Source organism: Ostrinia nubilalis, chromosome 4 (genome assembly GCF_963855985.1).
Source record: "Ostrinia nubilalis chromosome 4, ilOstNubi1.1, whole genome shotgun sequence".
Taxonomy (NCBI): Eukaryota; Metazoa; Arthropoda; class Insecta; order Lepidoptera; family Crambidae; genus Ostrinia; species Ostrinia nubilalis.
In genome coordinates this window covers 18537344-18554228 of record NC_087091.1, presented here as the reverse complement: position 1 = coordinate 18554228, position 16885 = coordinate 18537344, and the positions used below count along the sequence as shown (strand labels likewise).

At 44.1% G+C, this 16885-nt stretch overlaps 2 protein-coding genes and 1 long non-coding RNA gene across 3 annotated transcripts; all 3 read left to right on the top strand.

Moving 5' to 3' along the window:
• The first annotated feature begins 704 nt into the window (after window positions 1-704).
• Window positions 705-6099, top strand: LOC135071408 (connector enhancer of kinase suppressor of ras 3-like). The gene is made up of 6 exons (XM_063965200.1): window positions 705-919; window positions 988-1151; window positions 3492-3667; window positions 4357-4522; window positions 5039-5224; window positions 5917-6099. Exons 1-6 carry the CDS (start codon window positions 862-864, stop codon window positions 6097-6099), a joined length of 933 nt encoding a protein of 310 aa, XP_063821270.1. The 5' UTR covers window positions 705-861.
• A 693-nt stretch (window positions 6100-6792) lies between these two features.
• On the top strand, window positions 6793-8539 carry LOC135071573 (uncharacterized). The gene is made up of 4 exons (XR_010257289.1): window positions 6793-6922; window positions 7533-7629; window positions 7720-7803; window positions 8466-8539. It is a non-coding gene; the product is annotated as an uncharacterized LOC135071573 (long non-coding RNA).
• Window positions 8540-12040: 3501 nt separating this feature from the next.
• Window positions 12041-13941, top strand: LOC135071407 (myosin-binding protein H-like). Its single transcript, XM_063965199.1, has 4 exons — window positions 12041-12063; window positions 12606-12744; window positions 13716-13870; window positions 13929-13941. The coding sequence occupies exons 1-4, from the start codon at window positions 12041-12043 to the stop codon at window positions 13939-13941; spliced, it is 330 nt and encodes a 109-aa protein (XP_063821269.1).
• The last annotated feature ends 2944 nt before the right edge of the window (window positions 13942-16885 follow it).

Genomic DNA, 16885 nt, shown 5'->3' with positions numbered 1-16885 from the left:
CTTTCGCGCCGCGAGTGTAGAGCGCGCTTTCGTTGTCGGTTTTTTGTCCCGCGACAAAGGTTCGCGCTTGGTTCACGGCGCGCGATCGCGAACGCAACTACACTCGCAGTTTTTCGCAATAGCTGAGAAGACGCCGTCGCAAGTGGTTGTGCATTATTGCGTAGGTACTTACTAACGTTCTTTTTTTTAAATGAGTAGGTACTAGGCATGGAATAATGAACTTGAGTTGAAATTTATCGAGTGTTTTCAATCCGAACCAATACTTTGGCAGTCCAAACACAAGGACCATAAAAATAAAAATAAGACCCACTATGCCTGGACGCGGATAAGTGACATTTTGAATATTCCTGTGGGTGAATTGAAAAAAAAAAAGGACTCACTTATGTCCAGATATAGAACCTATAGAAAGAAAGTTAAGGATTCCACTCATAGTGGGGCAAGCTCAAGTGAAATATATAAACCCATTAAACATTTTTTATTTGTGTCTTATTTTTAATACATAGGTAATTATAATACGATATAGCACAGAGCGTCACCGCAGCAGCGACAATCACGTCGTCATCCATTGAGGCCGCGAACGAGACTGCGAGCCGCTTCGCGAGTGTGGAGAGACACATATAAACGCGAAGTGCACGGCGCGAATCGCGGCGTGAATTCACAGCAAGAATCGCGCGCGAGTGTAGAGCGCGCTTAATCTGTGGTGGTGTACTCTGTGAACAAACTGTCACGCATGATGACAGCTGTTGTAAAAACTGTGCTTTTTGTTTTCATCTTGTTTGCAACCCTTCTTTCTAATCTCTTCCACTTTCACGAAAACGAAAAACACGGCATCTGCGCAAAAAATGCGCGTATTTTATCCGCATGGCTAGTCTGAATGTCGCAGAATGGACGCCGGATCAGGTGGCGGACTGGTTGTCAGGTGCGTGTGGGGTGCTATGAGCGGTGGGTCGCGCTGCTGCGGCGAGTGAGTCACGGTCGTGTGTGCAGGGCTGGGGCCGCCGGTGGCGCGCTACGGGCCGGCGCTGCGCGCGCGCGGGCTGGACGGGCGGCGCCTGCTGCTGCTGCGCTGCGACGACCTGGAGCACCTCGGCCTGCGCGTCATCGGCCACCAGGAGCTGCTGCTGGAAGCCGTTGAACATTTGAGGAACTTCGTAAGTCATACTTCATATTTAACCTTGTTAATGTTGTGAGAGATAAGCTGACGATGATGGTGTACCATGGGCTTACTGCGATGAGTTCGTTCGTTTCAGCCAAATGACGTCCACTGCTGGACAAAGGCCTCCCCCAAGGCTTTCCACAATGAATGGTCCTGCGCTGCGATGAGTGCTAAATAAAAAACCGACCCGTTTGAATGCTCCTAATACAGTGATTTATGAATTGGCTTTTACAGAAAACCTATTGATCTGATACTTTTGATCCTGCATCAACCATCCTATTCTAATCAGATCCTGTTTTGTTAACGTAGGCCTGTTTCCCGTATTCAATCCTCCGATTTAAACTGTTAAAATTGAATCTGTTCTCGATCAAATGTCTATAATTTTTGATGCATTTACTCTTTAATATTGCTTAATAGTTTTTTAAACAATATGAAAATGTAAAAACATCAAAAACCATAGATGTTGATCAAAACATATTGAAATTTGACAGTTGACGGACAGATTTAGATTAGGATTGCTTATAGAAAACCAGCATTAGACTGTCATACTAAATTACACAATGGACATCCAATAGATATTATTTTTTTATTAACTAAAAAAAAAAGTTTTTTCATCAATCTGAGTTGATTTAAGGTCTTGATAGTGCTTGATATATTCAATTTATGAATCTCAACTTTACAAATTATTTTTAATGCGGATTTTGTTTCATTATTCTATGCTAGCTGTGCCTGGGAGTTTGCAAGTGTGAAAATAGTTTGAATAATATTTCGTTTTTGCAACATTTTTTTTTTCACTTATCTGCTCCTATTGGCCGTAAGGTGATGTTATATAGCCCAAAGCATTCCTTGATTAATGAACTATCAAACACAAAAATATTTTTTCTAATCGGACCTGTAGTTCCTGAGATTAGCGTGTTAGCAAACAAACAAACTTTGCAGCTTTATAGTATAGACATGTATTTCAAGAAGGCAATAAGTTTGAGTCATGGCATCCTTAAGTATCTCTTTTGATTGCCACCAATGTTTATGATGAGGCTGAGTCATGACACTGTTTGCATCACTTATCTGGAAGCTTATCTGTGACATTGGGCTTCTGAACATTGTTTATGTGGCATTGTTTGCTGTTATCATTTCATACTGTTAATATATTTTAATAATTTCAAGCTCAAATAATAAAATAAGTGAAAAGCTATGTAGGTATTTGTTCCTACATTAGATGATATACTACCTAATTTAATATTTTTTATTGATATTTCAAAATAATTGAAAATTAACAGTAGCCTGTGGCTTCTCCCATGTTTATATTGATTGTTTTCTGAAAGTCTGTAAGTCCCCATTTCTTTTTATGACCAATTTTAAAAAAAGAAGGTGGTTCTGAAACCTTCATTCTTGGCAATTAATCATGACGTTCAGAGTGCTTCGTTTGAAATATTATTTTTACACTTATTGCAGAAATTACCACAGACATCCATTGACATCATAGAGTATATCATAGTGAAGAATGAAATAAATAGATCAAATAGGGTTTAATATTAATAAATAAATAAAATAAAACAACTAGCCATTCGGCTAATCATTAGATATCATAAGCAACACAAATTCAATGTTTTTGAAAAAACTTTTGGCTCATTGCTTTTTATTTTGTGAAGTTTCGCCCTTATCCTATTCCTAGCAGAGGTTAAAGAGGTCCTGCGCCGCTGAATTTGTTCATTTTGCTGCTTTACATCGATTGCTATAACATCACGTGATAGGGATGTTATGGATATGTAGTTTCGGTTATGGATATAGGAATAATATTATACCGGTTTCAGTTACGGTTACGGATTTTTTTTTATTTCGGATATCCGAAAGTTTCGGTTACGGTTACGGATATCCATAACATCCCTGGCGTGAACGGTGCGTTCCAAAAATGCGTCAACGGCGACAAAATGCAGCGTCCAAACCACCACACATCGAACGCTCACCGAGCTCGAAGGCCGCGCTCGTCGCTCCGCGCCCGCGCTTGTCGAGCTCGGGTCGTCAATGGTCAACGACACCGAACAATCGTCTTACAGTTTGTACCTACAATGTTAGATCTCTGTCCTCAACAGAAAGATACCTAGAACTTATCAATGCCTTGGAAAACGTCAATTTCGACATACTTGGTTTAGCTGAAGTAAGAAGAATGGGCTGCAGTATAGACGAATACGAGAATCACATTCTTTGCTATATCGGAGAAACTAAAGGTCTGCACGGTGTGGGCTTTCTAGTGAAAAAAGCTCTCAAGAAATACTTCACAAACTTCACAGGAATATCAGAAAGAGTGGCTTTGCTGACGTCAATGGTTCCGTTCCAGCAATACGAGTCGCGGCGCGAGTGCGTGCAGCAGCTGGCGGCGCGCGTGTCGGGCGCGGCCACGGCGCTGGCGCGGGCGCTGCGCCGCGCGCCCGACGCGCGCCTCGACACGCAGGCGCTCGCCGACGTCGCCGCCACCGTGCGCGCCGTCAAGCCGCTCGTCTGCTGGCTCGACAGGTACTCAACTTAGAAGAAACTTTCAAAATTCAAATTTTCAAATTTCAAATTCAAATAGTGTTTATTGTGAAATCACAGGTACATAAGTCAGGTCATTAAATTTGTATGATAGATCAGCTGTGTTCCGCCGCATGGGCATATAATAATGGTAAGATACATGATTTTAAATTGGTCAAATTACATTTTAAGAAATTGATAGGTAGTAAAAATCCATGACACTGTTTCGTATCTGTTTTTTTTAAAATTTATTTTATTTTATTTGGAAAGCCAACAGCGACCGATACGAATAATTCAAAATTAAATTATATCTAATACTGAACTGAGCCGTTTACAGGTAAAGCCTGGTCCGTGAGCACGTAGAATTTTGTCCAATGAACTCAAGCTACCCATCCTTATCGCTCGCGCGTAATTATATTGCTGTCGCGACTGTGCGACGGGCGCCCGCAGTGAGTTTGCGAGCGCGACAGCAACATAATTACACGCGAGCGATAAGTATGGCTAGCTTGGGGTCATTGGACAAAATTCTACGTGCTCACGGACCAGGCTTTAATCGCAAACGGAAATCTAGATGCGAACAGACCATTAGCCGGTACAAGTGATTTCTCACAGGGCAGACGTTTAGAACGCACAAATAAAAGCGGTCATGAATAGTTTTAAGCGTGGCTCTGACTTCGGGCGGGCGGTTGCAGGTGGCCGCTGCTGGGCGGCGTGCTGGCGGAGCGCAAGGCGCAGCTGCTGCAGCTGGCGCTGGAGGCGGCCACGAGCGCGCAGCGCGACCGCTTCGCCGAGCAGCCCGCGCGCGCCGTGGCCGCCGCCGCCGCCGCCGCCGCCGCCAGCGCCGACTACATCGTGCAGGTGAGCGGCCACACTAAATTACCTGGCATTTTATGAGACGGCCTGTCCAGTTGCAATGTTTGTTAGAGGTCAGTGTGTACACGTCATAGAGGTTTACCGTTTTCGCGCACACTTGTGTGTCATTGCGGCAGCCTGACGTTAAACTGGCCTGGTATTTAACTACTCTAACGGTTAGAGTAGTTAAATGTGTTTATTATTATTGACGGGATTACTACCATGTACCTTAATTTTGAGTTTCGGATATTTCGGCATGATAGTGACCATGAAAGTTTAAAACAATATATTACCAGGTGTTTTTTTTATTTCATGTGTAATTTTTTTAATTCAAAGTTCTCAATACGTTAATATCCTAATTCAAAGTTCTAATCGTAGTAAATCACTTCTATAGTCCCACGATTCTGAAACGTCAAGTGACAAAAATCAAAAACTCAGTATCGATAGTAGCGCCCTCTTGACAGACTTCTGTGTTGATTTAAATGTGGAACGTTATATCAGCCGCATTACCGTATCCGTCAGGACGTGTCGGACCCGATGATCCTGCAGCCGGCGTCGCTGGACGCGGTGACGCTGCGGCAGGGCGCCAAGCCGCTGGGCTTCACCGTCGTGCCGTCCTTCTGCGGCCACCACCAGCTCGCCGACATCCGCTTCGGCTCGCCCGCGCACGCCTCGGGCGCCGTGCACGACGGCGACGAGATCGTGCAGGTCGGCCTCGTTCAAAGTCAATCGCACGAGCCGAATGAGGGTTTTCGCGGATGAAAAATCCGCCAGATGGCAATACGTAGACGCGAGGTCCAAATAAATAAATAAAATACATAAATAAATAATATCTTTAGACATTTTACACTGCGCTTCTAGTCCCAAACTAAGCAAAGTTTGTACTATGGGTACTAGACAACTGGTATAAACATACTTAAACACTTTTTTTTTGTAAATACATACTTAATATACATAGAAAACACTCAGTCCAATACAAACAAATATGTTCATGCACACAAATGTTTGTACTGTGCGGGAATCGAACCCTGCTGAATCGGGAAATGCTGCATGATTGGTTATTTTTGACATGACATCGACAGATATGTCAAAATCCACCGATCACGCAGCAATCGGACCCCACATCCACGTCCCGCCATCTAGCGGATCTTTGATTCGCGAAAACCCTCATTCGCACGTAATGTTATTTATTTATTATTATATAATGCTGTTGTGCTTAGTAGTGCTCTCCCTGTCTGGGTGTCCACGGAAGACCAGCGTCGTGGCATTATCTACTGAGATGCTACGACACCATGCTGAGTGGATACCTTTTCAGTATCATTACCTACTCATTAATTAATGTTAAGTATTGTAAGTGTAAACATTATTTCTTTCTTATTTTCCCGTTTTGGCGTCGAAAGGTGGGGTCGCAGTGCGTGATCGGCTGGAGCGGCGAGGCGGTGCTGGCGCTGTGCGGCGCGAGCGGCGCCGAGCTGGCGCTGCGGCTGCGGCGCCGCGCCGCGCGCCCGTCCGCGCTCGCCGCGCCGCCGCTGCTGCGCGCGCGCTACCGGCTCAACCACCTGCCGCTGCGCCGGGACAGGTGAGCGCCCGCCGCCGGTGCGAGGGAGAGCGAGGATCCTCTGTCGCCCTTACATTAATAAAGCCTAGATGGATAGTCTTTATACAAACGCTTCGTCAAGAGTGAGGCAAAAATCTTGTGTCATAACTGTAAATTTTCTTGGGGAGTGTGGACAATGAAGACGATTTCCTCGAAAGTAGGGAAATTTTTAATACGTTTTTAATTATTTTATAATTAACAAAAACAAAACGCATCAAGTATTTACTTATTTATTGAATTCAAAGTAGGTACCTACCTAATTACTATAAGATAAATCGACTTAAAAGTCTCGATTTCATAAAAAAGGAAGTGTATTTGTACGGCTAACAATTGGGAAATAAATTTTCTTGTTACTGGTATCATTCCCGTATTTAATTTTTGAAAGCCAAATTCAAGCAAAATACGCGTCGAATCGTAGTACTTACTTATGAAATGTTAAACACTGGTCACTTTCTTTCGTTTTTCTGATGTATTTAGACACCCTTTCACAGCACAAACCGTCACAATCAATAAAAAGTCGTCGGACGTGTTTACCAATTTTTCACTTTGACAGTTCATGTGACGTTTCTCACTAAAATCTGCCTCACCTTTCGTGCACTGACTATCTATCTAGGCTTTATTAATCTAAGCTGTCGCCCGACTGACTCCGCTCGTTCCGTCCGCAGCTTGATGTCGACGGTGCGCAGCGTGCGGCCGGCGCCGGCGGAGAGCGCGCCGCCGCCGCCGCACTCGGCCGCGTCGTCGTCCGACGAGAGCGAGCCGCTGTCGCCGCCCGCCTCGCCCGACCACCTGCACCTGCCGCACACCCGGTGAGACCCGTACCTCTAGCAGGAACAACTTTCGTCTTCGAACCGTTTGCGTATTCGATAAAATTCGATATTCAATCTGTATAATAATAAATGTAAGATATAATAATGTAGCATCCAGCTGTTTCATTTGTCGTCTCCCTGCTCAGGAGCCAAAATAATATGTAATGCGTATCTGGGGTTCTGACCCTGAAAACGCAGTATTTTTTTACTAGTTTCGGTGTCAGGGTTCACCCCTTCTTTCACCCGAATGCTTAAATTTTATTGTTATTGTTTTTCAGGGGGGCCTGGCCCCTGATATGCCTTGGCGATTAATATCATAGCTCATGAGTTAGTACTTTCAACTATATTTTTCAAATCAGTAGGTAGTCCAATATCCTGCTGCGTACCAGACCAGGCCACTCCGGTCCCTCCGCTATACATATACGCGCATCGACTCGGCCCGACCGATAAAGGCCAAGTTTGTCCAGGTGAAAACTTAATTAACTGGAAACGACAAGATTATGCTTCCTTCATTCGAATTCCATCTCTCGATAGATGCGCTCTCTAGGTTATCAGTGATCAGTATCTAGTGACAGTTCTGTTCTTACAAGGAAATATTTTTGTTTGTCAGAATTTTCCCGCCGAAGCCGCGCTCCGTCGTCCAACGCCGCCACACGATCAGCTGCGGCAGCCCGCTGTCCAAACGACCGAACCTTCCGATCGACCAGGTGAACGGACGATTCGTCGTCTTTTATTTACAATTCGTCGTGTCGTTTCATCCGTCACCCTGCACGATCACAAAAATGTGTCCGTTTCAGTTCTGGCGTCAACTGCGGGAGCACAAGTGGGAACGAGGCGACCCGTCGGATCGCGACGACTCGACCCTCTATCGAAGAGATAAGGTAAAATGGCAATGCCAGATTTTGTATGGAAGGTGGCGTCTTTTTTTTTTCGCGCGGCCATCGACCACACCTTATTTTTTTATTACAAAATAGTGTAATAAACCAAACTTACTATGACATGTATACCTTTAAACTCAGTCTGAACTGAGTTACGAGCATTAGAAGTTTGATGATTTTACATACTAGATTTGCTTTCTGCGCGCAAGCTTTGTAAGAAATTGCAACAAAATAGTGACATTGTATGTGTAAACAAACGATAACATCAATTATAGGCTCCGGTCATCAGTATGGAGCAGAATCAGCGCAATAAAAAAAGACGTCTCTATTTTGTTGCAATTTCTTACAAAACTTGCGCGTAAAAAGCAACAGTATGTAAAACATCAAACTTCTAATGCTCGTAACTCAGTTCAGACTGAGTTTAGAGGTATTATATACATGTCATAGTAAGTTTGATTTATTACACTATTTTGTAATCAAAAAACAAAGTTTGGTCGATGGCCGCGCGAAAAAAAAAAGACGCCAATTTCCGGATCGTAATAAGCGGATCGGATCCGTGCGAACGACAAGTTTTCGGAGCCATCGCTGGCGTTCGTTCGTGCGGCCCGTGATCCGTTGCGAGGGATTCAGGGTTGTCAAGACATTGAGGTCGTGTGGTGTTGCAGGCGGTGTCGTACAGCGCGGGGCTGGAGCGTTCGCCGCGTGCCGCCCTGCTGCGCGCGCCCGCCCTCCCCGCGCCCGCCGCACCCGCCCCCGCGCCCCACCCCGCGCCCCCGCCCGTGCCCGCGCGCGATCGTGAGTGATCCCAACTAATCCCAACTAATATTATAAATGCGAAAGTAACTCTGTCTGTCTGTCTGTCTGTCTGTCTGTCTGTCTGTCTGTTACGCTTTCCCGCTTAAACCTCGCAACCGATTTTGATGAAATTTGGCATAGAGATAGTTTGAGTCCCGGGAAAGAACATAGGATAGTTTTTATCCCGGTTTTTGAAACAGGGACGCGCGCGATAAAGTTTTTCTGTGACAGACAAAATTCCACGCGGGCGAAGCCGCGGGCGGAAAGCTAGTACATTATAAAGCCTGGTCCGTGAGCTCGTAGCATTTTGTCCAATGACCCCAAGCTACCCATCCTTATCGCTCGCGCGTAATTATATTGCTGTCGCGACTGTGCGACGGGCGCCCGCAGTGAGTGTGCGAGCGCGACAGCAACATAATTACGAGCGCAGATTGTTATTTTATTGTATAACTTATTTTAGCTTAGTATTATTGTTTCACGTATAGTCAGCGTCGAACGGTTCGTGACACCCGAAGTAGGCAAAAAGTTCGCAACGCGGCCGTTCCGACGGGAATGACGTTGAGTCGTCGACTCGTCGGCCGCTTCGGGCGTCACGAACCGTTCGACGCTGACCGTCCGACGCACTTCACGCTGACACCGAAGGTGGACTCGTGAAACTTAGAACACAGAATTAGGCATGTTTGATGCGTCTCAGGCCCGTTCGTCTTCGAGGTCAGTGTGCACAAATCTTCTCATGTAAGACGAAGTTAGAACCGGAGTGATCGGTGGATCATAATGTCACCACATTTAATAGTAATATGTTGCGTCAGCACCAAAAACTTAGATCAGTGTGGCATGGAAGAATCATGATTCTTCTAAAGCCCGGTCGCTGAGCCCGAGCAAGTAGAATTTCGTCCAATGACCCCAAGATACCCATCCTTATCGCTTGCGCGTAATTATGCGACCGGACTATAGGCGTGTAACGACCTCATATATCGACAGAAATGTCATTCGAATCGCTCCGGTTCCAACGTCACCGCGTCATCTTCCTCTGTCGCCCGCCGCTCCGACGTCGAGAACCGGGAACGGTCTCGTTTTCAAAGTTTTAAGGCCTATTCAGACCTAAGCGGTATTCGCTACCGTTTGCGGCAGAGAAAACCCAGTGGGTATGCGGTAATAATACTGTTCAGACCTAAGCGGTATTCGCTACCGTCTGCGGCAGAGAAAACGCTCTAGCCGCGGTACATCATACTAAATACCTGAGCGAAACCCGCGCGGTATGTACCCTCTACCCACAGCGGCAGCGAATATCGCTCAGGTCGCTCTAGCCGCGATACTTGATACTAAATATCTGAGCGAAACCCGCGCGGTATGTACCTCTACCCACAGCGGCAGCGAATATCGCTCGGGTTTGAATAGGCCTTTAATTTCGTTCCGGTTCCGCAGCGGCCGGCGGCGCTTCGCGCGGCCGCCTGGACAAGAGCCACTCCACGCCCGCGTACGACTGCGACGACGCCGCGCCCGCGCCGCCCGCCGCGCCCATCCCCGAGTCGCCGCCGCCCGCCGCCCCCGCCACCCCCGCCACCCCCGCCACCCCCGCCACCCCCGCCACGCCCGGCGACAGGTTCTGATTCATATTCAACGCTTTTATAACTCAGATTGATGTCTTTTTGTACGTCCGAAACGGACAACCGTCGAAAATGACTCCGTAAGGCCCTTTTCACACTGTGCCAACTTCGTCGGGATCATCTTCTTCGTCGGGGTCACCAATTTGTGCCATGTTGAAAGACCGTATGAATAAGACACAGTTTGTCTGTTTATTATGTGAACTGCGCGACTATTTATACGATATAGATCAAAGGTAAATGACGTCACAGCATCAGCACTATACGTGATAAATGTGCTGACACTGTGAACGTGATCAAGATAAGATATGAAGAGATTAAGTATTGTGCATACCGGCACACACACGTCCCGGTTGCCGGCTAACCGGCGCCGGGTACCCGGTGGTGAAGTCTATGGGCATGCCGGATTAATTACGCCGGAACATGTGAAAGCTACGTACCATGCCCATACACTTCACCACCGGATACCCGGCGCCGGTTAGCCGGCAACCGGGACGTGTGAAAAGGGCTTTACGTTCATCCGTTGCGTGCTTTACGATTCCAGTCCGACGATATTCGTCCACTCCGCCGAGAAAGCGGATCAAATATTGGACTTCAAGAAGTCGAGCTCCCAAATCGGGGAGGCGATCCTCCAGCAGCGCAGCCGCCGCGCCGCCGACGAGCCCGAGCACGATGCGCCCGAGCACCGCCGACGCTCGCTGCTTGCGCCGACCGCGCCCGCCGCGCCCAGCCCGCCGTCCAGCGGCGACGAGCGCCGGGCGCCTCCCAGGTGAGACTCGCGCTCCCCGCGGCCACAAAATATAACAGAAGGTAAACTCCATACTAAGAATAAGAATAAGAATAAGAAAAACTTTATTTGACACAAAAAAGGAAAAAAATAAAAAACAGAACAAAGGGACTTAAAACTATACACGCATATTTTTGTGCCAAAAAGGCGCCCGCTCAGCATTAATCGAGCCACGCGTGCATGCACGCGTGCCCCGACGCTGGTTTTCAGCGGTTCTAAGCGCGCTCGAGCCACACACACATAGACACCGCTCACGTACGCGTTATCGAGACTGTCTCGGACGAATGCGAGGCGCGACTGCGTTCGCTTGAATGACGCTGCTCACGCGTTTGTGAAATTATTTTTTTGTGCGAAAATGAGTGAACAACAAAAAAGGGGTATTATAATGTTATACAAATGCAACCATCTACTTAACAAATGTTTGTTAAGTACTCAACATTAAAAACTAAATTTTCGTTTTTTAAACTACCAATTGATTTCGGGAGGTAAGTAAGGTATTTATTTGTATTTCAATAGTTCGTTTAACGTTGACAAATTGATAACCAACTCAATTATTAGGAATATCGAAGTGTTTTAAAGAGGTTTTAGGAATTATTGGATAATAGTGTCAACTACCCAACTACATAGGTACTACGTCATACTACTTCCTTCTCGTGTATTTGTTTGCAAACTATTACTATAATAATAACGTACTAAACATAACTACATAATTATACTTGGATAATGTGGATATCTGTTATTGTTTTTCTTCCATAGTATTAAAAGTTTCATTTTTCTATCATAACGAAATAAACGCAACACGTGACAAGACAACCCTAGCGCGACGGCCGAGCGCAGGTATGCGAAGCGAGGTACATACATGAGTTTACCTTCAGTTATATTTTGTGCCGCGGCCCCCCTGCGATCGCGGAAGCGGGAGCGACCGGTCGCTCGTGTCAACGCTAAGGCCCTTTTCACACGTCCCGGTTGCCGGCTAACCGGCGCCGGGTACCCGGTGGTGAAGTGTATGGGCATGGTACGTAGCTTTCACATGTACCGGCGTAATTAATCCGGCATGCCCATACACTTCGCCACCTTGTGAAAAGGGCCTAAAACCACAGAATAATAATAAGTACTACGTACAGAAGTTTTACTTCGCGGCGGTATTTAAAAAAATGTATGCTCCATGTCATTAACAATATGGTGTAATTTAGCCTGTCTCAAGAGTCAAGCACCATTTTGTTGACAAACGTCAGTGATCGACTTCGGTAAAATGATGTGACGTGAGGTGCCAAACTGCGGAAAATGGCGGAGGAAACACATGATTTAGCATGAATTATCATGAATATTATTAACTACTTATTTACCTCTCAGTGTCTTGAGGCAACTTAAAAAAGTACATTCTGTGTTTTTATTATTATTTAGGCAGTTAAATACTGCACAGTATTTAGTACACCATTTTCTTTATTTTATTCCATCATACACAAGAATACGCGTGCGCGAGTCAATGTTCGCTCGTATGTGAGGCCTTGTCGATTCATAGTATCCTGGAGGCGGGCCATCGTGCGTGTTTTGTTTTCGATGTGAACTCGTGGAGATGAACAGGCCTGCTAAAAGTATCACGAGCGCGTTCGTTTCAGACGGGCGCGGCTGGAGCGCGCGCCGTCGCCGCCTGCGCGGCCGGCGGGCGGCCCGGCCTACCCCGTGCTGCGGGCCGTGGCGCGCGAGCCCGCCGCGCCGCCCGCGCCGCACCGCCCCGCCAAGCTGCACGCCGGCCAGGTACGATAGAACGGCCCGCCGGGAATCGAACCCGCATCTCGTCAAAATCAAAATTATCTTTATTTGTTTAGGGGCCATCCATAAAGTACGTCACACGAATTTCATGATTTTTTTACCCCCCCTCCGTCCTTGTCACAGGTGGTCACATTTCTGAAACCCCCCCCCCCCTAGTGTGACGTCACATGTTTTGCAATTTCACATCGAAAAATTATTAAATTAACAGCAGTTCCGAAATTAGTTTTATTTCCATTTAAATTAAGTACTTTTTTTATGAAATCAATATTATATCAAATATTTGAAACAATTGAAATGTGATGTCACGAAACTTAGGACCCCTCCCACCCCCTTGTCACACCATGTCACACTTTGTCAACCCCCTCCCCCCCCCTCTTTACGTGTGACGTACTTTATGGATGACCCCTTAGACTAATTAAATTAGTACTTGCAAATCGTCAAATGCTCTTAAGGAGCCTATACATGTCTCATTCTTTTTTTGCCCTACCAGCGCTTCGAGACAAACATTTGGCAAGTGCTGAGAAGAAGCGCCGCAACGAACTCAGTCTCTGTCTGCCGGTTTAAAAATATAAAAAAGTAGGAAGTTACAATACATTCAGAAACAGGTTACTTACTTACCACGCGCTCCCGTTGATAGAAGGTGGCCTTTAAGACTCCCATCTAGCACGAGACCGCGTGGCAGTTTTGAATATATTTCTTTAGTGCCGTGCTAATTTCTAGGTTAATTGTTGCGTTTTGATACATATATATTTTATGTCAGGTATATCTTTCCTTGACCAGTCCCCTAAGGCAGCGCCTGTTCACAGACATGACGTGTGAACCAGCCATCGCTTCACTCGACCATATTATAGGGAATGTAACGACCCGCCTCAATCGCCGTCGCTCGTAGAATTTGTGTGCGGTCGAAGAAAAACAGTGTTCGTTTGAAACGCTTTTAATGTCGTTCCGATCCGCAGATATCCCTGCCGCTCCGTCACATAACGAAGCACGACATCAAGGTGATCCCGAGCGAGCGCCGGGAGCTGCCGCCCATCAACGCGGAGGCGGAGGCGCCGGCGGCGGACGGCAGGCCGGAGCGGCCCGACGGCAGGCCCGAGCGGCCCGACGGCAGGCCCGAGCGGCCCGACGGCAGGCCGGGCGGGCGCAAGGACAGCGGCTCGGAGGGCGAGCCGCGCGGCCTGACGCTGTCGCCGTCGGCCGCCGCCGTCAAAAGCATATTCCCCACCTCCAAGTCGAGGAGCTTGAAGAAAAAGAATTCTATCCTTGCGAGTACGTTTTTTTTATTATCAATTATGCTTTTTAATTTTAAACAGTGTTCGCCACCGTGGTGGTGGGAGAGTAGTGGTTATGTTTACCTTGATAGTTTTAGGAGGAACGAAGAACGGCGTACGATAAATTTATTTATTTATTTATTTATAAATGTTTATTATGGAATTTCAGTTATCGTAGGTAATAATATAATATTATTTATTGTTGTTATGGGGTTTAATTAATAAAGCGCCATGATTATTTATTTCAACTTGCTTGTTTATTGCAATCTTACACATGCAAAATATAAATTACAACGGAGCACATCAAAACAAAACTTTTCAGTCGGCCATTTTTCTACAGAGCGTGACCATCGACTTTGAGCTAGCTTTTTAAACTCTAAACCATAAATAAATGTTTAGTGTTGTCATTACTCAACACTCTTCCTCAACATAAACATTTATTTACATATTCATACAGTCCCAAACCTTCAATTAAACTATAGAATACATTTTTACTTAAAGGCTTAGTTAAGATATCAGCTAACTGATTTTTAGAATTAACATAAACAATATTTATCAAATTTTCTTCAACCTTTTGTTTAACAAAATTAAATTTTACATCAATATGCTTTAATCGCTTTATATCACAACCTTTCAACGATTTAATTGTACTCTGGTTGTCTTCAAAAATAGTTACAGTTGGAACATCTATATTTAGGTCATTTAGTAATTTAATCATGAAACAAGCTTCCATTACAGATTCACACAAACTAACATACTCAGCTTCAGTTGTACTAAGTGCAACACTACTTTGCTTTTTAGATTTCCATACAACAGTATTGTTATAAACTTTAAATAAATATCCAGATGTTGACTTTCGATCATTATCTCTAGCAAAATCAGCATCTGCATATCCAACAAGTGGTTCACTTAAGTCATTTTTAGTATAAAGTAATACAAAGTTAATTGTCTTTTTAACATATCTCAATAATCTCTTTAAAGCACGCCAAAGTTCGGCATTAGGTTTTGATTGAAATCTACTTAAATAATAGACAGATGTAGCTAAATCTGGTCTTGATCCTACAGTTGCATACATGAGAGAACCTATGAGAGATCTACATTGTTTTTCATAAGACAAGTCAATTTCCAAGTTTTCATCAAATTTAAAGTTATGATCCATAGGTGTGTTACAGCCTTTACAATCTGACATATTAAACAGTTTTAAAATTCTTTTAAGATACTTTGACTGATCAATAAAAATTCCTTCAGAACTCTTTCTTATAGAAATACCCAAGTAAGTTAAATTATTATCCCCTAAATCTTTCATTTTAAATTGAGCTTTCAAAAAGTCTTTTACTGAATTGATATCTTTAATATTTTGTCCAAGAATTAATAGATCGTCTACGTATAAAAGTAAGTATGTTTCCCCTTTAATATATAAACAATAGTCATTATCCGAGCGTTTAAAACCATAAGAAGTAATAGTCTCATTGAATTTTTCATACCAATATTTAGGTGATTTCTTCAGTCCATATAACGATCTCTTGAGTTTGAGTACACAATTTTCTTTAACATTCATTCCTTTTGGTGGTTTTAGGTATACATCTTCGTCAATCCTCCCATACAAAAAGGCTCCTTTCACGTCCATTTGGTGTATAGTATAATCCCTCTTAGCAGCTACTGATAACAATGTCCTTAACGTTTGTAGTTTCAATACCGGTGAATAGATGTCTTCAAATTTCTCTTCCTGTTGGAAACCTCTAATGACTAATCTAGCTTTACATAATTTACCTCTTTCTGTCTCTTTCTTTGTAAATACCCATTTTCCATCTAATATCTTCTTATCTTTCGGTTCTGGTACGATTTCAAATGTCTCCGTTTCTTCTAAAACTATAAGTTCCTCTTTTACAGCTTTTAACCAATCATTTTTGTCCTCTCTCTCTTCAATGTCCTCATATCTTACCGGTGTATCTTCATGTTGACTGCTTAATAATGCAAATAGAGCTTCATCACTTTCTTCGTCAAAATCCGCAACATAGTCCTTCTGCCATAATGGTTTCTGTCTTTTCCTTTTTTGTCTTTCTTGTTCTTCCTTTTCCAGTTCTTCACTTTCTTGCTCATTTTCATTGTTTTCAGAAGTTTGGTTCTTTTCTTCTTCATTCTCTATACTAGTTTCTCCTCCTGTTCTGTCTGGTTTCTGTTCTTCATTTTCACACTCTGTATAGTCAGGGATAAAAATTGTCTTTTCCGGTTTCTTTAGGTTTTCATCAAATATCACATTTCTTGCCGTCACTGCCATGTTATTTTCTTCATCAAATAATTTGTATCCTCCTACATTATATCCAATCATTATCATTTTCTTGCCTTTGTCATCCAATTTCTTCCTCAATTCTTTAGGAACGTGATTGTAAGCAATGGATCCAAATACTCTCAAATTCGAAACATCAGGTTTTCTTCCTTCCCATAATTCACTAGGTGTAGTATCTCTTCCTGCAACTGGACTCCTGTTTGTAACGTACGTAGAATATAATACTGCTTCTCCCCAAAATTCTTTTTTCATTCCTGCATCTATCAATATTGTTCTCGCTTTATCCATGAGGGTTCTGTTCATTCTCTCCGCCACACCATTCATCTCCGGATTATAAGGTACTGTATGCTGCATGACTATTCCATTTCTGTTACAAAAATCCCTAAACTCATTAGACAAGTATTCGCGCCCATTATCCATTCTCAATTTTAAAATGTTACTATTAAAATGTTTAGTTACCATGTTATAATAATATAAAAACTTTTTGAAAACTTCAGATTTATGTTTTATCAAAAATACCATAGTGAAATGTGTAAAGTCATCAATAAAAGTGACAAAATAATTTTTG